The 24,088-nt window shown below is 45.2% G+C and overlaps 1 protein-coding gene across 4 annotated transcripts in view; it reads right to left on the bottom strand.

The window, feature by feature from the left end:
- Positions 1–24,088, bottom strand: part of JAK1 (Janus kinase 1) — a 133,257-nt gene that overhangs the window by 25,454 nt on the left and 83,715 nt on the right. For all 4 annotated transcript variants that reach the window (XM_052637252.1, XM_052637254.1, XM_052637253.1 and 1 more), the window contains exons 4-10: positions 21,751–21,874; positions 14,854–15,007; positions 11,447–11,610; positions 9,260–9,602; positions 7,226–7,411; positions 2,883–3,040; positions 857–980 (exon numbers count right to left, since the gene is read on the bottom strand). In XM_052637252.1, coding sequence (XP_052493212.1) covers positions 857–980; positions 2,883–3,040; positions 7,226–7,411; positions 9,260–9,602; positions 11,447–11,610; positions 14,854–15,007; positions 21,751–21,874 — 1,253 coding nt within the window. The remainder of the gene's footprint in view (positions 1–856; positions 981–2,882; positions 3,041–7,225; positions 7,412–9,259; positions 9,603–11,446; positions 11,611–14,853; positions 15,008–21,750; positions 21,875–24,088) is intronic.

Here is a 24,088-nt window from a genome sequence, read left to right as displayed (position 1 = left end):
TGTATCAGCCCCAAGGCCACGGTGTCCAGGAGCACCCCAGGCGAGCAGTGGCCCCTCGAGACTTCGCCCAGGAGTCTGGCAGCACTGGGTTCCTTCCACCACTTCCCCTTCCACTCCTGACTGAGTCCAGCCCCAGGGACTGTCCTTTCCTTTTCCTCCCATGCCCGAGGCCTGCAGTACACTCATATGCTGACTCTCACCTTGCCGGCCCCTCACCCATCTCAGTTCTCCCAGCTCATGGTAAACCCAGTCAACACTAGTGTATTTATCTGGACTAATTCTATAAAACTCTCTCTTTTAAAGTAGTCCATTCCTTGTATTTTTTTAAAAATTACATGAATCACAAAGCACTGTGGTTTAGTGAGGCCAAGTCAGGAATTCGGCTTCTACCTGAGCCAAAACATTAGGATTTCTCTCACATCATTCCCAGCTTCCAACCACACCTGAGTCATTAACAGAAATCCTGTTAAAATGCCAAGACTGCAATTTGTCTGGTAAAATGCCTGCAACTACCATCTGGGGAAAACTGTTAGGTCAGGTTTCCAATAGGTCTTACTGGCGCTGGTTTGTACCAGTGAATGCCACAGACAGACAGAGCTCGGGTCTGTGATGGAGCTGAGTATAAAATAAACCGCTTTAAGCCCCCGGGTGTTTTGTGTGAGCTCATTTTCTGGCCAGATTCCACCTTCCAGAGCACAGAGAACCCTGCCGCGGGTCCCCTGAAGGAAGAAACAAAGGGTCTTGAGGACCGAAGGGTCGGCTGCCTGCAAGTGGGCTCCGCCGGGAGTGCAGGCGGCCCGCGTCAGAACTGCGGGGCCTCCTCAGGGGCCCAGGCCTCTCGACTCCCGCCCCTCACCTCAGACTTTTCAAAGCAGGTGACGGTCATGAGGATGTTGTCGAAGTCGGTGCAGCTCCACCGCAGCACGTACATCCCCTCCTCGCTCCCCTCCTGCCGCAGCTTATTGATGGCATACTCCGTGCTAGAAGGAGAGAGAGGCAGAGAGGGAGCTCACACCAAACAGAAGCATGCCAAGCCCCAGGGACGCCCACGCCCCTCAGCGGCCTCAAGCCTGCCGTCCCCTCGTATTACCTGGCCTGGGTCCTAACGTCCTCTCCCATGTAAGACATGAGGCAGGCTGAGGTGCTGAGAAGCCTCAAAATAGACCAGGTCTCCAAGGTCGAGAAGGGGGCTCAGCCCACTGCACCAGGCCCTGAGCCCACCCATCCCTGACTTCCCCACACACACCGTCTCCACTCTAGCCAGAAGAGCTCCCCCAAGGCTGGGACGTGGAGCTGCCTTGATGCTGTGGTAGAGGTCCCTCCACCACCATCCCAGGCTGCACAACTGGAACATGAGCCTCAGGATAGCAGGAATTTGGGTCTGTTCTGTTCATTGCTGTATCCACAATGACCAGAGCATGCCTGGCTCACAGCAGCTTATCATATCACTTATCAATAGATAAGTGAATAACTGAGAAATAAACACTGAATAAAGGAATCAACGAGAACTGAAAAGCTGTGAGTAGAAAACATGCCTGTCCGACACTCTTGTGTCCCCAGGACGGAAGAGTCTCGCACACAGGAGGCAGTGAACAAACAGCTGCTAAATAAATCCACATGTGAGGTTACTACATCCAGTGAGCTCTGCTCACTGAGGGCCAATAAGGGGGCTGTGTGGTCAACATGTGGTAGAAAGGCACCAAGGGCTCCAGTCACTGGGTGATAAGCACAGGCAGACAGAATCAAAGTACATAAACTGAACGTGGCAGGAGGCAATAAACACCACTGGAAACAGATAAAGCAGAGTGAAGGAGTCAGGGAGCATGGGGTACAGAGGGGGAAGGGGGTCATTACTTTATATAAGGTGGTCAGGGGAGACTTCACCAATAAGGTGACATGTGAGTGACCCTGAAGGAAGTGGTGGCTGTATGGACTCGGGAGGGAGGGCTTTCCAGTCTAAGGGGAGAAGCAGGTGCCACAGCTCTGACGCTTAACTATAGCTGGGATATCTGAGGGGCCATGCTTTATCATAAAGCTCAGCCCTTGCTCTGCAATTCTGTGTGTGTGTGTGTGAGCCTCTCCACGCCGGGACCACACCACTGACAAACTTTCAGTCCACAAGGCACCCGGGATCAGGAAGAAGGTGGGGACCACTTCATGCAAAAGGTGGCTGAAGAGGTGCTTCCGCAGATACACTGTGGTCTGGAAGAGACTCAGAGGAAACCCAGCAGCTCTGTTCCTTTGCCCGAAGGACGGTCACGGATAAGAGGAAGTTGAATTCCTACCGCTCAAAATGGCAGAACTCAGATGAGTAGACAGAACTTACAGGGAGGCAGACTTCAACTCCCTATCAGAAAGGTGAGCAAGTCTGCAGAGCTCCAAGCTTCTCGCTGCCTTGTGAAGTACTAGGGACACCGTCGCCACAGGTGTCTGAGATGCAGGTGGGATGAGATACCCAGCAAAGCCCCTTCCAGCACTAAGGCTTGGTCACCCTCACAGTGCATCTGGCACTGGAGGACAAGCCCACTCAGGATTCTGTTTCTCACTACACCATCTGCTGTTGAGATCTGTGTGCTCTCTTTCTCGAATCACCCAGAGCGTTTGGCACAGCAAGGAGTTAGGATGTGTAGGGACCCTGGTGGATCCAGGGATGTAGTGCTTCTGGGTCAGCTATGGAGAGGTGAGGAGTTCAACTATGAGGACACCCACATAAGGGAGAAGAGGTGACGGGAAGGCCTGGCCAGGATGGCAGGGACAGTCAAGGGCACCAAAGAAGTGCTCAGCCTAATGCTCAGCGACACTCATGCCTGAGAAGGCCACACTCCCTCCCATCCCTTTGCTCTTTTCACACCGAAGATAACTGGAAAAGCTATCGAACCAACCAGATTGGGCCATGACAGCCATTCTGTATGTTGTGGACGATCAATGGGGGAGCCACGTCAGTGCAGAGGTAGTGATGGGCATCTGCCGTGAGCCGGAAGTAGCCGTCCACCAGGGACACAAAGGACAAGGCCTCCTCGTGGGAAGAGAGCTTCAGCTCCTGCAAGAGAGCAGAAATGCCCGAGGTTACATCACACGCCTGCCATCTCAAGCAGCAGCTGACTCTCTGGGCAGGTACACAGTGAGAAGATATTCCTGTTCAACACAATGGAAGATGCATGACCCCACAGGAAGCTCCTTCTGTTGACAGTAACTGCACCCTTGCATTTATAAACGATTCTGACTGTTCACCACACTCTTTCATCTATTAACTCAAACCTTTTTCGCATGAGGAACTGTGTATGTTGGGGGAGCAGCTGTGTGGGAGACATGAGACCATGGAGAAGCTGCCCCTGGGACCAGATGGAAGAGGAAGGCTGATTCAAGGCGGCAACAACATAAAAGAGTGGAGGCAGGAAGAGCAGAGAATGTGCAGGTGGTACCCTGGTCCTGGCACTACACATTATTCCTGCTTACAGAAAAAGAAAGAGGCACAGGTGCTTCATCCCATCCAGAGCTGGCTCAGAAGGTGAAACTCTGGATTTTAATTCAGGAATGGTCCCAGACACAACGATGAGGTTGTGAGATTAAATCCAGGGAACTCTGAGGGTCTGGAGGAGGTGCAGTATTACTCACAGCAGGAAGGGCAAAGGCAAAAGAGAAGAGGAGGAGGGAGGGAGTTTTCATGGAAGGAAGAAAAATGCTCCGAGGTAAAGACAGGTGAGGTTTTTGTCTTAATCATATAACCCCATTTATTTGAGTGGAACTGTGGGGTCAACCAGGAACATCTGATGAAGGTATGTAAAGCCATGATTTACAGCTTTGGTTCACAAAAATACTAACATTAACACACACTGGAGCCTTAAGAGAAGGGCAAAATGACACTGGAGTATAACACTCTTTCCATAACAATGGAGAAAGAAAAGGCTGGTGGCAGAGAAAAGCAGAGACAAGACCAATGAAGGGGTGGGGGGAGAGGGATATAAGCAACCAGCAGAATGGAGGTAAATGGCTTACAATGAGAATTAGCTATGATGCCAAAGGAAAGGTGTTATGGTGTTGTGAGCCAAGGAGGCCAAGAGAGGGCAGGAACTACTATCGGGACGGTGATCCAGGAAAGAGGTTCTGTGCTAAGTGTGCTTCCTTTCAGGTGTGACCCAACATCTCCCTGCAGAGCCCCAAAGAGCAAAGGCAAGGCAGTCTGGCTTGGGTAGCCCTTCACCCCATTATATACAAATGAAACCATGTAAGTGCTTAAGTTTTCTGAAAGCAGAAGTCTGAATAGAAAGGGGAGATGTCAAGAAGATGCAGACAGAAGAGATAAATCAAGATATGCCCTGATAACATGGTCGCATCATGCTTTCCTGAAAACGGCAACCAAAATACAGCTTGGAAATCCCACGGCTGGGAAGGGAGGGGGGACGAGATAAATGAGAAAGAGCACTACACAGGGTCAACCCACCAGCTTCAGGAGCCAGTTTATCTGGGCTCAAATCTCAGTGAAGTGAAGTGAAGTGAAGTCGCTCAGTCGTGTCCGACTCTTTGCGACCCCATGGACTGTAGCCTACCAGGCTCCTCTGTCCATGGGATTTTCCAGGCAAGAGTACCGGAGTAGATTGCCATTTCCTTCTCCAGGGGATCTTCCCGACCCAGGGATCAAACCCAGGTCTCAGTGTCTCTATGTATATTTAACCATATGTAATTATCATTTTTTGTCAAAAATTATCAAATATTGGCAATTTCAAATGATTTAATGTCACAGTTGTATGACTTTGGCTGAGTTATTTAGCTTTTTTGTGCCTCAGATTCCTCCTTCATAAAATGGGAATAATGAAATACCCACCTCATACGGTCAGTAAGAAAATGAAAAGAGTTGGTATTTGCAACACCTTTACAACAGGAAGTACCTGGCGCACAGCAGGCCTCGTATTTGTAAAAGAAAAAGTAACAAGGAGTATGGGTTTTTTCTCGCCTCCCCCAGCCCCACAAGCACTGTAGCTTGGCACAAAGCCGCCAGCCCAGGTGGCCAGGGTGAGCCCTGGCCTAGACGACAGGTGCACCATCTGGGTGCTGCCCTTGACTCTGTCAGCTAGGACAGGACAGGGAAGGCTCTCAAAGCCTGCATCCACTGGCTGCTGTTCCTTCTTCTCAGCCATGTCTCCAGGGTTTGCCCATGTTGAACAGCCAGACCACAGATGTGCCAAGCTCTCCCTCACTACAGAGTCCCAGAGGGAGAGGACACCTTGGAACCCAAATCAGTACAGGCTGGAGCTAACCCTGTGCAAGTTTCTACAGCTCTCCTGAAGTCTCAGATTCCCCACTGGAAGTGGAGCCAAAATCCTGACAATATGATTTTACATCTATAACATGCTGAATGCTGCTGATGCTACTGCTAAGTCACTTCAGTCATGTCTGACTCTCTGCGACCCTATGGACAGCAGCCCACCAGGCCCCTCTGTCCTCAGGATTCTCCAGGCAATAATACTGGAGTGGGTTGCCATTTCCTTCTCCAAATATACTGAATAAATAGCATTTATTTCTGTTTTCTCCCTCTTGCCATTTTCCATGTCTCCACTAACATCTATCTGGGCTCTTCTATGTCTTCCATCACATTTTTACTACAGTTTTCTTAGGCAATCAATGTATATTTATTTTTAAAAAGGGAGGATAGGGAGAATTAGAAGTTAAAATCACTCATAATACCATCATAAACAAATAGTTGTTAATATTTGATTATTTTCCTAAGAGCATGTGCATGCTTTAAACTTTTTAAAACATAATCGGTTCCATTAAGTTTCATATTCTGTTGTTTTCCATTTATGTGGCATTCTTCCAGATTTTTAAAAATTCAGCAATTTGTTTACATAATATTCTACTTCTCAGATGAGTTGTATTTTATTTCCTCGTTTTCCTATAATCATATCCAGGTTAGTTTCAGCACTTTTGACACTGTAAATACTGCTGGGATAAACATTCTCATTCATCGACCACTGCCTGCATCTCAGTTTCTAAAAGACAGATCCTCATTTCCTGAATGGAGGAATATGTAGATGTTTTCAAGCCTTTTAACACATGTTATCTTGGACAGTGAGGAGATCAAACTAGTCAATGCTAAAGGAAATCAACCCTGAATATTCACTGGAAGGACTGAGGCTGAAGCTCCAATACTTTGGCCACCTGATGAGAAGAGCTTACTCACTGGAAAAGACTCTGATGCTGGGAAAAGACTGAGGGCAGGAGGAGAAGGTTGATGAGATGGTTGGATGGCATCGACTCAATGGACATGAGTCTGAGCAAACCCTGGGAGATAGTGAACAACAGAGAAGCATGATGTGCTGCAGTCCACGGGGCTGCGAAGAGCTGGAGGTGACTAAGCGACTAACAGTAACAAATCAAACTGCTTTCCCAAAAGGTATACCCAAAAGACTAATTACTCTAGATATAAAAGGATGGCCACTTATCCTAAACTGCATCACCAGATTCTTTCCCAGCACTGAGTGTTAGGATTTTGACCCAGGAAAATCTGCCAATTTTAGGCATAACATGGTACTTCCCTAGGTGACTACCTCCACTGCGTGGAGCACTGTGTCTCCCCATCCTGTCCTTTCCACGAGCAGTCGGCCATGACTTCCCTGACACAAACATGTTTGTTTTGGCTGGGCTCCCACTTCCCCTGCCAAACTGGCCTGCCTGTCTAGATCACGTCCTCAAGTGATACCAGAAAAGAGGAAGTGAAGTTGAATACTCCTTCCTCTGTCCGAGAGTCACTTGGGTGTGCCTGACACCATGACGAGGACTGTCACTGTGGCCACAGCCACCGGCCCAACAGTCTGCTCAAGTGCAAAGCGGGGCTTCCCACCGACCTCATCCCAGGTGACCCACCCAACTCAGCAGAGGGGCCGTGCAGGAGCCCTTGGGAGAAAATGCTAACCCTCACTCACCAAATTTTTTTTCAAACCCACTAATTTTTGTGAACTGAATATTGATGCTGAAATATCTTTGGGAGAGAACAAATTCTGTTTTCATTTGAAGAACAAAGAAAGGCACTAGAATGTACCCAGGTAACTTAAACACAGACACTGATAATGTCAACGTCAGCAACAGGGACTTTTTGGCTTAAATAAGATGATCACAAGATTTTCTCTCGGGGACAGGAACCTTGCAGAGCACGTGCTGCATAACTGTCCTCAGCAAAGTCCCCTCCCAGCACCAAACCCAGGCCGAATCACTTCTGGAGGAAACTTACCATTTTTTTGTTGTCCTGCTTATTAATGCTGACCACAGACTCCTTGATTACAATGTGAGTGATCTCAGGGAAGTAAGAAAAATTGTTCCACTCTTCTCGGATTTTGTTTTTTTCCTCATCCTTCTTGTGTTTATTTTCCAGTTTTTTCCGTTTCAGTTTGTTTTTTTCCTTTTCAACAGGAACAATCTGATAAAATGCATAAGCGACAGAGTGAAGCCAGCTTTCTCATTTTCTATTGGCATTTCTCATTTACTCCTGGCAAAACAACATAGGGCCTTGCAGCCAAGCAATAGAAAGCCAGAGTGCCTGGACTGATGGAGGAGCTGGGAGAGTCAGCACCCAGGGGCTTATTCAGGTCCCACCAAGGATTCTTAGGACCCTACCCCTGGAAAAGACCTTAAAGGACACACTGACTAAACTCTTTACATAATCTATAATGTACAAGCAAATTCAGGAGCGGAAATAACTGCCCACTAGGCGTACATCTACAATCAGGTCCCCCCAGGAGCATGGGCTTTCTCCTTTTAGAATCTACCACTGACTGTCTTGACTAGACAGCCATAATCAAGTTGGAATTTTCAAGGGCAGGTATGAATCCCATGCGTGGATAACTTGGGGAGTCCATACGTGTCTGCACAAGCTTACATATTTTGTGTAGCAGAGTCTTGGAGACTAGAGATCTGGATAAGATCCTGACTCTGCCAGTTACTTAACTAGTTAGGTCATCTTTTTGAGCCTCCATTTACCCATCCATAAAACAGAGATCTTATGTCTTCACAGGCTTCTTAGAGCAGAGGGTAGGTTCTTAATAACACAGTACCCACACTACACAGAAAGCCCTTGGTAAGTGTTTGGCATTATTTTAGCATGAGAATAAAACAGGAGTAGAAAGTAAATTTCACCTTTATGTCAGTAGTAGTAGAAGAAGAAGTGAAGCCGCTCAGTCATGTCCGACTCTTTGCGACCCCATGGACTGTAGCCTATAAGGCTCCTCTGTCCATGGAATTTTCCAGGCAAGAGTACTGGAGTGGGTTGCCATTTCCTTCTCCAGGGGATCTTTCCGACCCAGGGATCAAACCTGGGTCTCCCACATTGTAGGCAGATGCTTTACCATCTGAGCCACCAGGGAAGCCCAAATAATGATGATAGCAGCTATAATTATTTATTGAACATTTATTATACACCATTTATTATTATATAAGCTCTATGCTAAATGACAGTTTTCTCAACAACACTATGAGGTAGTACAGTAAGTGTTACCTTTTTATAGATGAATAATGAATATGTGGCTGATATATATGAAGTAACCCTCCCAAGGCCATGTAAATATAAACAGTGGAGCTAGGATGCGAACCAGGTCTATTTAGCTTTAAAACCCATGCTTTTAAACCAATCTGGTCTATTGCCTAATTCAATAAACACTTCAAAAAGAAGTGCCAAACTGCAAGAAAAATTACCCTGACATAGGAGCCAATTACCTAAAATCAATTCTTGGCACAATCACTTATTAGTTAAAAGTTAGTTAGTTAGTTATGACCTTGGGCAAATTTCTGTACCTCTTTCTGCTCAACTATAAAGTAGGGAAAACGGTAGTATCGTTCATAGATTTAAGGAATAAATGAGTTAATCCATGTAAATTGCTTAGAAAAGTACTTGGTACATGGTAAACACTTGGTAAATGTCTGCTGTGTGAAGTGTGTGTGAAGTCACTCAGTCGTGTCCGACTCTGCGACCCTGTGGACTGCAGCCCACCAGGCTCCTCAATCCATGGGATTCTCCAAATGTCTGCTATTACTATATACTATTACATACTGTATATGCTACATTTCTCTATTTCCCTACAGAACTCAATAAATATTTATTTAGGTCTACTGCTACATGGACACAATAAAAGGTGAATGACACACTGTCTCTAGCCCATGAAACAAACTCAGCCGACAGGGATGATGAACATGCACAGAGATAATACCAACAGAGTGCAGACAGCACACCATGTGACACAGGATGCTCCAACCAGCCCCTATCGGCACTTACATGTGGTTTCTGTCTCCACTGGATTCCCAGGTTTCCAGTCACCATCACTTCATAGCAGAGAACATTTCCACTATCATTTGGATGGAACCAATTCATCTCATTTTCTGATGAAATCAGTAGCATGGAAGTCTCAAATATTTCAGCACCATAATGTTTTGTCAAAGTTTCCAAGGTAGCCAGGTATTTCACCTTCAGGTCGTGCGTGGACACGCTGCTGTCGCAAATGGTCTTGTTGTTAAACTCCTTTAGGAAATCCTTGAAAACATTATTTATCCGCATCCTGGTGAGAAGGTTCCTCTGTCTGATGGACTTATTCAATGTTTCTGGAATATATCGCTTGTAGCTAAAAGAAAGTTTAAAAGAAAAAAGTCTCTTTTTTATGTATAGGTTAGCAGAATAGCTCGGAAACAAATGTAAGCCTGTAACTCTTCCTTCTCTCTGTTGCCAAATGAGAAAGGTTCTACTCCCAGAGGTCTTGAAGTAAAACTCAGGATGATAATCATAGGGAGATGGAGGTGAACAGGGACTGAAAGAAAAGAGACAAGTACCTGTTCCATAGATTTTACTGAAATGGAAATTCCTACAAGGAATCATCAGATTTTCCGGGTCACAAAGGCAGGCAGCAAAATGGCAGCTTTCTGTTTTTGTTTGCTAATGTCACTGTCCCTTCCCACGTACACTGGTGTTCACGTGAACACACTGTTGCTAAGGTTCAGCCAGAACCTCAGCAGTTAGAAAGTCACCTGGAAGGCGTCAAGCGTGACGACAGATGCTCCACACATTCTACTCGCACATTTGTTTGACAGTTTTTCTATAAAGATCACAGGCTGCCTTTATAAGAAATAGGAAACACACATAAAAGCTAATCAAATACAAAAGACCTAGTGTTTGCTGTGGGCAGATGTCCCAGATACATTAAATGGATCAACAGATAGAGTGAAAGATTAGGTAACCATCCAGGTGCTAATGAGAGCATATCTATGACTAAGAATCAAGCAAGTGGATGCACTGTGAGAACAAGACCCAGCTTCAAGAAGGGTATGAACATCCGAGAAAAAAGAGAGCAAGTCCGCTGGCGGTCAAACGAGTGGGGAGACTCAGCCTGAGAAAGCACCCAGCACAGGGGAATCCCTGCCGCACTGATAGTTTCACAACAGCGGAAAACTGTGGAGCTTGAAATTCGTCCCCAACAAATACTGTAACTTCTTTTTTAGGTTAATGTAACAGAGGGGAAGGTCAGAGGAGAGCTATTTTTAACTTTAGCCTCATGCAAAAATAAAGAGGAGGTGCCCAGAGCAAAGGCCACAGAAACAGGAGAAAGCAGTGTAGCGTGTGTCTCACCAGTCCCTGCATTTCTGAGGAGCACCTCCTGATCTGCTCCAGACTCTGGTCAAGGGCAGGAAGATACGAGATATAACCTTACGAGAAGGTGCATGCCACCTATCACAGATAACACGGCTAGAAATAATCCCCTCTTAAAATGACTGTCTTGGGACAAACACAATAGCGCATTGATTTAAAAATTATATTTCCAGACTTCCCTGGTGGTCCAATGGTTACGACTGTGTTTACATTGCAGACAGCATCAGTTTGATCCCTGGCTGGGGAACTAAGATGTCCCCCATGATGGGTGGGTGGCCAAAAGAATAAAATAAAAATTATATTAGTATTTCATAGATAGGTGGAAGTTATACAGATTGAATATTCCTTCAGAAGGACCTGCTTGCAAATGATAATTTTAAGTAAATACAATTTTCTTAAGGTAACAGTTGATCATGCTTCACATTGGAATTAACAGCTCTCCAGTGAACCAGTACAGGCTGGAAATGATAGCAGCTGCATTAGAGCTACATCAAAGATTTTAGGACAGATCCAGCACAAAAGGAAAAAGTGCAGGGACAGATGCCAATGCCCAGCATGGGCAGAGAGCAAGGGGACGGGCATGTGGGCCACTCATTTGACTGGCGACCCAGCCCAGAACTTTCACCCTAATACAAATTTCTGAGGTCATCAGCCAACATTCAAATTCAGGACACAATTATGATTGTACTACATTTTATCATAAATATTCTTTAAAAAAGTTGGGTTCTGCAGAAAGCAGTAGTCAGCCAACAACTGAGGTGTATGAGAATGTATAAAAATAACACCATCCCCACAATCAGTTTTTCAGCCAGCAGGAAGGTTTACCTGATGTCCTTGGGGAGTTCTGGCAATTGCACCTTCTTCATCATGGCATAGTGGGAGATGGCCAGCACGGCCATCCCCAGACACTCGTTCTCAATGTCATGCCCATCCTGCTCCGTCTTGGGGTCTCGAATGGGAGCCAGGCATTTGACCAAATCATACTGTCCCTTTGGAGCAAAGATGAGAAGAAATGAATCACCACTTAAGTTTTAAGCATCCACCCACATTTCTGATCTTAGGAGGAAGGCTCCCCACACAGGAAGCGCTCCCAAAATACAGTACAGCAATGAGACTAATGAGATTTAGAGTTTCCCTGGCACCTCTTTTCTCAATAGTTGGGCATGAAAGGGCCTGGGAAATGTTCTCCCCAGGCTAATTCATTCCTTTAAAAGTCAATAAGCCCCTCCACAGGGCTTCCCACGGAAGTGATGGTAAAAAGTAGCATGTACTAGGCTTGGACTGCACCAGGGCATGGGAGGTGACAGCTGGCTGGGGTTTGATCATTTGTTAGCTCCACAATGAACTGAGCACCCACCTCCCTCCTGATGTAGATTGACAGAAAGGAGAAGGAATCCAGATTCTACACTGGGTTATGACCACACGTGAGTTTTTTCAACCTCTGCTGTTAAAGTTCCTAATAGTGAAATGTATCCTCAAAATACAACCCTTCACTCATGGAGGTATGCCACACATTCCAAGAGTCCATGAGGGCTTCAGAAAACAAAAATGAAAACTAAAAAGCAGTGGCCAATACCTACCTGTCTTGTACAGAGTAATGATGCCACCGTTGCTGCTCAGTCCCCTTTATTAAGCCCTGCCCTGAGTGCTAGGCACTGCGTGCGGTTCCTCGTTCACTATTTCATTTACTCTTTACAACAGCCCTATGAGGGGGATGCTAACATCACCAACTCTGCCTAACAGATGAGGAATCTAAGGCACCCAAAGGGTAAATAACATCACTCACTCTGTTGGTAATTATTGACTAACAAGAACTAATTATGGGCCAGATATTATTCAAGGTGCTAGCAGCAGACCAAACCACATCCCTGATCTCATGGAGACTCCAGAAGAGAAAGAAGAACAAATGGAAATACATAACCTCAAGTAGTTACCAAAACCAAAGACAAGTATAACAGCCCTGTGGGCGCCAGGGACCTCCTGAGTGTGCGCATGTGGTGAGAGGTGGAGGGCAGTGGGTATCAGACCAGATGTGACTACAGGGCTGCGGCTCTGCACCACGGAGCCACCGTCACACGCGGTTCTCTGCTCACCGACTGCAAGCGGACCAAGCTCTCAGGAAGGGACTGTTAGCCTTTCTCCAGCTTGGAAAGAGGCAGACACGAAGTCTGGGGTGGTGGTCCTACATCAGGAAGACACTCGCTTTCCCTGAAGCAACTTTAATGGGTTTTGGATGAAGGGTTCTCACCACGGCCGCTCTCCTTTTTTCAAGCCAGGACTTCTGGTTTCTGTCAGCGAGAACAGGACACTGACCACTTCTATAAATTACTGAGGACCAACAACAATCATCTCTGCCAGCAGTGTATGTGAACGAGAACAAAATTCGAAACTGTTTTGTCTGGCTGTGATTTTCTGTAAACATCACTGTACAACTACCTCAAGTAATTCATTCCTGAAGCTCTGAAATGTCAGATTCTAATCTCATACTCACTCCTGAAGTATGGGGCACTCTTTCTTTACACTTTCTCTTCCAAAAAGGTAAAAGAATTAATCTCAGACACGAATATGTGTAAAACTGGGAGGCTGGATTCAAAAAGGCCAGTGTGAAAATGGCCAGTTCACTTTACTTTTTCCACACAGTGTCTGCCCAGGGCTGTGCTGTTTCACTTCTCTGCAGTCTCTGAGGCCACTCCTCAGATATGGTATGCAAAGTGCAATCAATAACTAAAGCTGTAGAGCAGATGACGACTGTGACACAAAACCCAAATGTGAAAAACTATATCCTAAGGAAATAATACAGAGAACACATATTCAGAAATATGTTTGAGGCTGTTTTGTAACAGTGATAGTGTAACAGGGAAAAACGAAAAGAAAAAGGTTTAGAACCAATGACTAGTTAAATGAAGGCTGGCTTTTCCTCTGGATTCCAGTATCATACTCAACTTCCTACCAGGAATCTCCACTTACATATCTCATAGGTATCTCTGAAAGAGAGCTCCTGGTTTCCATCCCCCCTTCTCCAATCTGCTGTGTCTACTCTTTCCTATGCAGGGAATCACTCCAATATCTGTCAGACACTGCCCAAAACAGAAATCTCAAAATCATCTTCGATGCTTCCAATACCCTCAACCTTCCACATCCAACTTCACAGCAAATCATATCAAGTCTATCTCCAAAATTAATCGCAGATCCGTCCATTTCCGTCCACCTCAACTGCCACAACACTGATGCTACTTGGCACCCAAGGAGCGGGGAGGCCAGGGTGTGCATAAATATTCCACAGTGCCCAGTGCCTTACAGCAAAGAATTATCCAGCCCAAAGTGTCAGCAGTGCTGCTTTTGAAAAACTGCTCCTCTCCAAAGAAATGCTTTCCCCACCCCTCCCTGAGAAATGCAGACACTTTTTTATTCTTCAAGGTTCAGTACAAATGCCACCTCTTTGGAGAGACCTCTGATTATACTATTTAAATGAGCTCTCCCCATTCAAACCTCCCTCCCCATATTCCTTACGACAAAAGCTTTTTCGTTCATAGAACTTTTCACAATTCCTTGTGTATTATCTATGTATCATTTTATCTGCTTGTTTCGCTTGTCCAACTCAATTAAATATCTGGGGCTTGCAGAGACTATGTCTGTTTTGCTCACCACAAGACAGTAGCTTAGCCAAAAGTACACAGACACTCAGAATAAGATATTTTCAGATACCTCAAGTGCATGGTACATATCTGTATGATAAAATCAGGAAGCACACAAACAAAAATGCTAGTTATCTCAGGTTAATATAATTCGGGTGACTTGAACTTCACTTCCTGGCTTTTCTCTAGTGTCTAACCATTCCACTCACCACCGCTATGACTCAGAGCAGCTACCTCCTTGCCCTCTGTGACTGCTGAGAAGCACCTTCATGACCAACCCTGCTCAATGACACCTTCCCTCACTTAGAGCTCCCCTCTGCTCTTGGCGCAGGAGGCACCACAGAGAGGAAGTGAATGGGGTTGGGGGGAAAAGGGATGGGGAAAGGCCCACAAGTGGGATAACCAGCCCCCACTGGATGCTGAACTGCCTTCCCTTCCTCTCACTGGGAGTAAGTCCAGGGCTGACGAGAACAACCCACAGAACAGGTCATAAAGCATCTAAGCGGCCACCATGGTCAGCTGTGCCAGGGAATCTGACCCCTGCCATGTCTCACCCACTCCACAAACTCCAGGCTCCCCTGGGCCCAAACGTCTTACCTGAGCAAACAGATACTCCAGTGAGCTGGCGTCAAGGAGAGGTGTTGCATCTGGAACTTTTTTTTTCTCATAGCCATTTTTCTGCTTCTTTGGAGAATGTCGCCATACTGACTGTTCGTTGTCATTGGTCCCATGCCAGTTGGTGAAATAGAACCTGAAAGGCAGGAAGATGAAGGTTAATCATGGGAAAGAGGACCTTGGTGTGCATGCGAGCGGTGTCCTGGTTCTACCCAGGGTGATCAGTGCCGCAGGCTAAACTTCCCTGAGAAGTAAGCAAACAGATAGACCTTTCATCTGGGTAAGCACTTCATTGTTTATAAGGTCCTTTTCTTTCATTCTTACTAGCACTCTGTGAAGAGCGTCCTGCCAGAACCTCGCCTATGACTCAAGGAGATAAGGTGACTTCCTTAAGATCATGGAGATAGCACCTTTGACCTTCCACTATGTCTTCCTAAACACTGCTGACTAGAACTAGATGTTAGCCCAGCCACTTGCTCCACCTTTAGTGATGCCAGCCTACCTTGAATCTAAGACCTACTTCATTCAGTTTAATATTTCTGAAATCTAGCTTTATCACACAGTTAAGTCATACAGTTAATATAGCAGTGTTTCCTATTTCTCAGATTGCTGTTACTGATACTTTATCTTACAGTGAACGAAGTTTTAAAACAGAAGAAATACATGCACACTATTTCAAGCATCAGCTGCAGTGCCCTGGCCTAATGAACACTTCATATAGGCTACTTCATGTTCACAGTAACTGTATAAGTTATGTTTCGCCGCTTCCATTCTATAGAGGAGGAAACTGAGGTTCCAAGAGAGGAGGTGACCTAAGACCAAGAGCCTGTTTTCTCCACTACTTCTTTTCTCTGCCACTGTAACAGAAACACCAGGAATTCTGGAAGGTATGAAGGTGAATAAGCCAAACTGATCCAGGACAGCTTTCGGTTACAGACTCAGCAGGTCCCTGGGTCTCTCTCCCTTGACAGGCCCACGTGCTGAGGAAAAACCATGACAGCATAAGGAAGGAACAAATAAAATCTCCTCCTCAAAAGGAGCTGCCATTAAACCCAGGCACCCGTCAGAGAGCTGTCCTGGCAGAACCTGGGGCATGCAGGACCCGGCCAGGCTCTGGAAGGCAAGGGGTTCTCAGGCACAGCCCCTGCCTGCTGTGAATCCCCTTCCTAGAGGCAATCAGTCAAATGCAACAGTAATGTCGAAGTAGCAGTACCTTATTAAAGGTAAATATAAATGTAACAACTGTGGTGGTATAAAGATGAATATAATCCAGGCTGGGTTACTTTTTTTCGTAACTAAAACAAAATTAAAACACTTCTGTGGGGATCTAACAACACTGTGAACCCTAGGCCCTGTGCCTCATAGCTAAGTTTTTCTTAAACATGAGAGTCTCAGGTAAGGTACAATGGAGGTCCAAGGACGGAGAAGCTGCCCCCACTGCCGGGGCAGTGGCAGGGAAGGGTAAAGGGTTGGGAAGGGAGTTGGGACTAGAATAAATAAACACCAGGCAGGCTATGGAGTCTGGACCAGGCACAGAAGGCAGAGGAAAACCACGAGAGCCAAACTGACGTGAGGTAGGATCCCCCTGGAAGATGGACTGAAATGAGAGAGGCCAAGAGACAACAGGTTCCTGCGGCAACCACCTGGGCAACGCCGTGAGCTTCGTGGGGCAGAGGCCTCAGCTGTCCTGCTCATCACTAAATCCACAGTGCCTGGCACAGAACAGGTGCTTAATACACGTTTCTTGGATGTATGAACAGCAAGTGAATGACCGAATTCAAGAAGTAGTCATTAAAATGGGAGGGATGGGTAAGAAGTTACTTTAAAGGTAAAATCAACATTTTACAACTTTCCAGTGATTCTATATAACCCATCTTTTGACTAATAACTTGACTGTGGCCTTTGGCATCTCTCTCTCAGGCAGAAAAAAGCCATATATCTACAGAGTCCACATGTAGCATAAACTGCAGCTACAGGACTGTCCCCGTCTATACCCTCCTACGTGAAAGTAGAAGCCTGTAGCTCTCAGCTGCCCGAGAGGCTGGCATTCATGCTGCCCCCAGGCTGAGAAGCCTGCTCTTCAAGGGCAGAACAGAGCACAGGCCAGGAGGACTCCTCTAGGATTGGCTGCCCTGGGCAGACAGAAAGTAATAGGTGAACCAGCTCCAGCAGCTAAGCAGGGAATCTGAAGCTGGGGCAGAAAAAGAGGGACAAGGCCATGGCAGACTCCTCGGACCACTGAGGGAAAACCAAAATGGAGCATTCCCATCATTCATACAATAAACTAGTGATCTATTATAAGTTCTGGGGGGTCCTGCCTGGGAGGAGACAGGTGAGAGGTCTAAATGGGATGATGAAGAGAGTAACTTAAGAGCTTCCAAGTGCTAATTATGTGCCAAGCACTCCATACACAAAGGCTCAAAGCAGGCCTCTCACAAAGAGATACGATTCCCAGGTAGTGCAGTGGGCAAGAATCCACCTGCCAGTGCAGGAGATGCGGGTGTAAGCCCTGGGTCAGGAAGATCCCCTGGAAAAGGAAATGGCAACCCACTCTAGTATTCTCGCCTGCAAACTCCCATGGAAGGAGGATCCTGGCAGGCTATAGTCCACAGGGTCGGAAAGAGTTGGACACAACTGAACAACTAACATTTTCACTTCTGGGCTTCCCAGTTGGCGCTAGTGGTAACGAACCTGCCTGCCAATGCAGGAGACATTAAGAGATGAGGGTTCAATTCCTGTGTCAGGAAGATCCCCTGGAGGAGGACATAGCAACCAACTCCAGCATTCTCACGTGGAGCCTGGCGGGCCCCAGTCCATGGGGTAGCAAAGAGTCGGACATGACTCTTTGAAGAGACTTAGCATGCAGCACGCATGGACGATTACCTGGGATAATGAGGTAAAGGGATGTCAAGGGTGGAGGAAGCTGTCTGAAAGAGCAAAATTGATGACAGCTGGGCTTCCCTGGTGGCTCAGAGGTTAAAGCGTTTGCCTGCAAGGCAGGAGACCCAGGTTCAATCCCTGGGTCCGGAAGATCCCCTGGAGAAGGAAATGGCAACCCACTCCAGTATTCTTGCCTGGAAAATCCCATGGACGGAGGAGCCCGGTAGGTTACAGTCCATAGGGTCGCAAAGAGTTGGACACGACTAAGCGACTTCACTTTTCCCTGAACCAGCAAGAACCATGGATTTCCCACATCCCCGCTGAGTCTCTATGATAAAGAGCCACGCACCCAGCATACCGCCTTGGGACTGGACAAGGACATTTCCCAAGGCTGCCGTCTTTGAGTGCTGTGAAACCAGCCTTGCCTTGGAAGCCTTTTGGTAAGATGTTCAACAAGATAAGGCAATGTACAACGTCTTCACTACAGAAAGGCTGAAGGGAGCCTAAAACAAGGCTGGATCTCTGGAAATTGCCTATAGTTAGAGACTGATAGCTCTCTATATAATAAGACACTAAAATGAAAAAAACCTTTAGATAAGTGACTGCCGAAATCAACATCTTCCATAAGCAACAAGGATATATTGTATGGCACAGGGCAATACAGCCATTATTTTGTAATAACTTTAAATAAAAAATACTGAATCTCAGGGCTTCCCCAGTAGTCCAATGGTTAAGACTCCACCTTGCAATGCAAGGGACACCAGTTTGATCCCTGGTCTGGGAAGATCCTACATGCCATGGAGCAACTAAGCCTGTGGGCCACAAGTACTGGGCCTTTACTCTAAGAGCCCAGGAGCCTCAACCACTGAGTGCTCAGGCCGCAACTGCTGAAGCCCGAGCGACTAGAGCCAACACTGCACAAGAGAAGCTGCTGCAGTGTGAAGCTCGCACACCACCACAAAGAGCAGCCCCCGCTCACTGCTACAGAAAGCCTGCATGCAGCGAGACGCAGACCCCCCAGTGAAGCCCGCACACCACCACAAAGAGCAGCCCCCGCTCACCGCTAGAGAAAGCCTGCATGCAGCGATGCAGACCCCCCACAACCAAAAAGTAAAGTAGTAAATCTGTTAAAAAACATACTGAATCATTATGCTATACATATGAAACAAATTACAAACTATACTTCAAGAAAAATATATAAATTAGTGTAACAATGGAAATGTTTCAAGAAAAAAAAAAATCAACACCTACCTAATCGCTAATAAGACTAAACCAGTAAGCACCCTCAAGACAGAAATTGTACACTCCTTTCAAAATTAATTATCAAACCTGGGCCACCAATTCCTGATATTACAACATGCTAATGGAAAAAAATTAAGGATGACCTAAATAAATGTAATATGATAATGGAATATATTCCTTTGCAGAATGATGTGGAAGAATACTGCAGGAAGGAAGGAGGGAGGAAGGGATCATCAGACAGACAGACCCACCAATGAGAGATATGCCTTCCTTGTAAGTTTCTGAGAAAATTATACTACAGATGATTACATAGTCTAAGCTAATGTACAGATATTATATACAACAAATTCTCTTTAGGTTTCTATAGAACCTGACTAATGGATAGTGGAATTCATTTAGAGTTTCTTATAAGGAATAAAGAATATATTTGCCTTATATTAAGATAAATCATAAAACAATAGCTAAAAAATTATCTAAAAGCAGAAAACTATAATTAAAGTACAAAACTACTGCCCCAAATAGAGCTAGGATTCCCCTGAAATAGTCAGCAATATCTATTTTCATATTACACCTTCTTTAGTGGTGAGATGATGAGGTTTCAAAATTATATAGTTTGTTGTAATGCAAATGTTTTAGCTTAGGGTGGGATCTGTCCAAGTTCAAAGAGTTTGTGGTAACAAGGCAATATCCTGTTGAAGCGCAATGTCAGGTACAAAGTCAAGGTGCCGAAAATGAGGCAGCCATGAACTTCCTGGCAGCTAACGGGAACGTGTGTGTGTGTATCCAACTCTGTGAGACCCCATGATCTGTTGCCCACCAGGTTCCTCTGTCCATGGGATTCTCCAGGCACGAATACTGGAGCGGGTTGCCATTTCATTCTCCAGGGGATCTTCTCAAGCCAGGGATCAAACTTGGGTCTCTCACATTGCCTGCACTGGTGATGGGGGGTTGGGGTGGGTGTCTTTACCACCAGCACCACCTGGGAATTCCCAACAGAAATGGGGAGCTGTCAAAGACAGCTTTTCATCAAGGCATTCACATGACCAACCAAGAGGATTCTAGTGCTAACAAGACGAGTCACTATGTATGTAACTTTGAGTAACTCACTTGTCTTTTTTGGACATCAGTTTCCCCCTAAAAAATAGGAAGAGCCAAATCAGGCAAACTCAGGTCCCTTCCAAGTCCCATATTCTACCATTCTAGAATCTGAGTCTAAAAACCTAGAGGGAAAGAACTAGAACTGAGTGACAAGCCTCCTTCCCAGACAAATACATGTTTCAATGTTGGGTTGCAGAGCCAACCCCCAGGCCACAGAAACAGGATTACACTCTGAAAAATAAATCCAAAGTTAGCCAGAAGGCTCATCTGGGTGGGATGAACGTTTCCCTAAACCTGAGGTATGAAATCTCTCATGACACACACCTCTCAAGGTGAGACCAAAGGTGAGTAAGGAGGGAGGAGAAAATCAGCCCAGGATGATTATCAAAGAATGTACATCTGGTTCAGCTTCCACTGAGAAAAACACCCAGCCACTGCAGAATGGTAATAACTCTACTGACCCTTCAATGGAAATAGCAGTTAAGGTACTGTGGAGAGCCTCTGAGATCCCCAGGCTGTTCTACACGACCCTGCATTCCAGTAGCACCTGAGCCAACTCACTGACTTAACCCCCTCTAGGTACGTTAAGATTCTTTTCAAAAAGAATTCACCCTATTTATCAGCTTCTCTGCTAAATACACGTGTGAACCTGTGGTTAACTGGTGGTAGGTGGTTTAGTTGCTAAGTCGTGTCTGATTCTTGTGACCCCATGGACTATAGCCCTCCAGGTTCCTTTGTCCATGGGATTCTCCAAGCAAGAATACTGGAGTGGGTTGCCATTTCCTTCTCCAGACAATCTTCCCAACCCAGGAATCAAATCCAGGTCTCCTGTATTGCAGGCAGATTCTTTACCAACTGAGCTAAAGGGAAGCTTGTGGCTAACTAGTATCTCATAAACACACTTCTAATTCAACATACAGATCAAACATGTTTATAAACTCAAGAGATTATAGTGATGAAGTACTGACTATGCCACTTTAGGAGACTATGTGACACTTAACAAAGTCTACAATATGGGAGGAAAGATAAAATATTCACTAGAAGAAAAACTACAGCCCCACTAGACCAAAGTCCTCAGGCAGCAGACTGAAACACCCACCGCTTTAGAACAAGACCAAGCTAGGATTTCTAGGTTTCCACTTCAGGCAGTGTTTTTCAAGCTATCTAAGAAGAAATATCTTACTATACAATGAGCTAAAACATACAGACCATGCATTAAGAGACATTTTATTATACCAAGACCTAGAACATACAGATTAATCTCAAACTACAGATCTAAAAATAATATTCTTAGGGTATGTACATATGCTGTTATTATCTATTCTCATCCATCTCTCTTTCTAAAAAAATTTCTGGTCATAACTCTCTAAATTAAACTCATAACCATAATCCGCTGAATGAAAAACTCTGCTGTAAGGTACTAATTCTATTCAAAATACCCTCTGCTTTTAATGATTTCTTTTCTAAAACGCAACAGAGGAAGGCGATCCAACTCATCTTTAATTATTTTCCAAATACTGAAGAAGTCTTTTCTCATAGCAAACAAATACAAAACTTACAGATTACAAAAATGACTACACTGCCTCTTGCTAAGTGACTTGGGCCTCCAGGCTAACCGTCGGGCGTCACTGCACGAGACAGACTGGAAGGCACCCATACCTCATCCGGTAGTGGAGCCGGAGTGATGTTTTGTCATCGACGCTGATGGTGCGATTCGGAGCATACCAGAGCCTGGTGTTCTCATCATACAGGGCAAAGAGGTTGTGACACAGAGGAGAGATACCTAGGGAAAAGTAAAGAATGGATCAGAATATTAAAGACAGTAGATCTGGCCATCTTTTTTCAAAGCACCACATACGTAAAGACCAGCAATTCTCTCATTCAAAAAGAATCCAGGTCATATTTGCATCCTCTTGGAGCTAAATACAACTTGAACCATGCACAATCAGGCAGTTTTAAACATAATAATAAAAAATTATGGCTCCCCAGGAATATGGACTATAGCACCTGGCAAACCAGGTAAAAAACCATTTAAAAATAAAAGTCTAATAATATTTCTCACTACAGTGTATGTGGTAGACTTACCAAATTCTGCTTCAAAGAAAAAAAGGCCATCTGAGAGAGTCCCAGACTCCACCTGTTTTTCACCTTGCTAATCACAGTGAGAAGCACTCTTAGAATTTGAGAAATCCTTGATCTGTCTCTTACAGAGTGTTTAAACAGTTCTAACATACTCTGATTACACATTAAACATGCAAATATGCTCCTGGCAGTAGCATGTGAAATGTGTGTTGGAATAAGTAACCGAAGTGATTAAAATCTATTACCATTAATGGTAAATACACTTTGAAAGTACTCTGTACAGTTATTGAAGTATTTTTTACTAGTAGCCAACTAGCAAGAGCATAACTGTTGACAACAGGTGGCCTTGCCTCCCTACAAATGCTCCCTTGCCTCCCTATTCAACTAACTACCTCCTTTGACGCAAGGATGTTGGAAGCGATTAGGGAGATGATGAAGCCAGGATAGCACCTTTTCACTCAACTTCTGAGCCCATGATTAAAATTACACACACCTGTAATCTAAAAGTGTGGGAGAAGGTAGGAGAATGATTACAAATAATCAATTATTGTTGATATTTTCATGTGTGGTCAGGCCTCCAACAAAGATACAATGAACTTGTATGGCAAACCAAAAACAGGAGGGCGGGGGGGACATGAGGTAGCTGGCACTTGATTCTCAGCTCAGATACATGGAGAGAGACTGACTGGGGCCCCCACTGACCCTGGCCACCTAGGCAGGGACTCTCTCCTATGCCTACACTAAGAAGTTACAGGTTTCTTGGCTTCTTCATGCTTCTGCTGAATACCTCAACTTCTGTTTCTCAAATTATTTGGGAGTTACTTCTTCAGAGTTACACTACTCCACGTAGCAGAGAAGATGGAGCTAAACTTCAAAGAGCATTTTCCCCTGGAAACTATGGTGAATGGCTTTTGGATCCAGTATTACTAGGACTATATTTCAGGTAAACAACGGATTTTCATTCATAAACTGGCTTCTGTGGACTGGTCTGGAAACCTAGCTTTTCTTTATAGATATCCATATTTGAATATGAAACATGTATTTGAAGCATAATTTATCTGTAATCAAACAGATAAGTCTACAATTCTATCCCAGGTCTGATTCAGACAATATCACTACTTAAAAAAAGAAGATCAAAGATACCTACGCAGTACCAACATTTACTGAGGACTTAGTATCAGGCATCAGGCTAACACACTCTACATCTATTACCTTTTAATTCTCCTAATACCTCTTGTGGTTAAGTATTATTTCTGCCATTTTACAAAGAAACTGAGATTTAGTCTGATTCAAGGTTGTCCAACTAGTAAAATGCAAGACTGGCATTCAAACCCAGATAGAGCTACCAAGGGAGGTAAAATAATGAGAGAGAAAAGAACAAAAATCTATCCTATCTATATTGGTAAAATGGAGAAGGCAGTGGCACCCCACTCCAGTACTCTTGCCTGGAAAATCCCATGGACAGAGGAGCCTGGTGGGCTGCAGTCCACGGGGTCGCTAAGAGTCAGGCACGACTGAGCAACTTCCCTTTCACTTCTCACTTTCATGCACTGGAGAAGGAAATGGCAACCCACTCCAGCGTTCCTGCCTGGAGAATCCCAGGGACGGCGGAGCCTGGTGGGCTGCTGTCTATGGGGTTGCATAGAGTTGGACACAACTAAAGTGACTTAGCAGCAGCAGCATATTGGTAAAAAATGAGAATACTGCCCCCAAAACATCATGCACCATAATAATAATAGCTACAAGAATCTGTGGTATTTCATATTCATATATTAATTTCTGCAACAATCCCCTGAGTTGGTTACAAAAGCTAATAATCATCATCTACTGACTGGGCTTAAAAACTGATGCCCCACACTGACCCTGAGCTCAAAGTAACAGGATACAGGGGCTGAATCTGTCTTCAGATTCACAG

This window comes from Budorcas taxicolor, chromosome 3 (assembly GCF_023091745.1).
Source record: "Budorcas taxicolor isolate Tak-1 chromosome 3, Takin1.1, whole genome shotgun sequence".
Classification (NCBI taxonomy): Eukaryota; Metazoa; Chordata; class Mammalia; order Artiodactyla; family Bovidae; genus Budorcas; species Budorcas taxicolor.
This window is presented reverse-complemented; position numbering and strand designations above follow the sequence as displayed.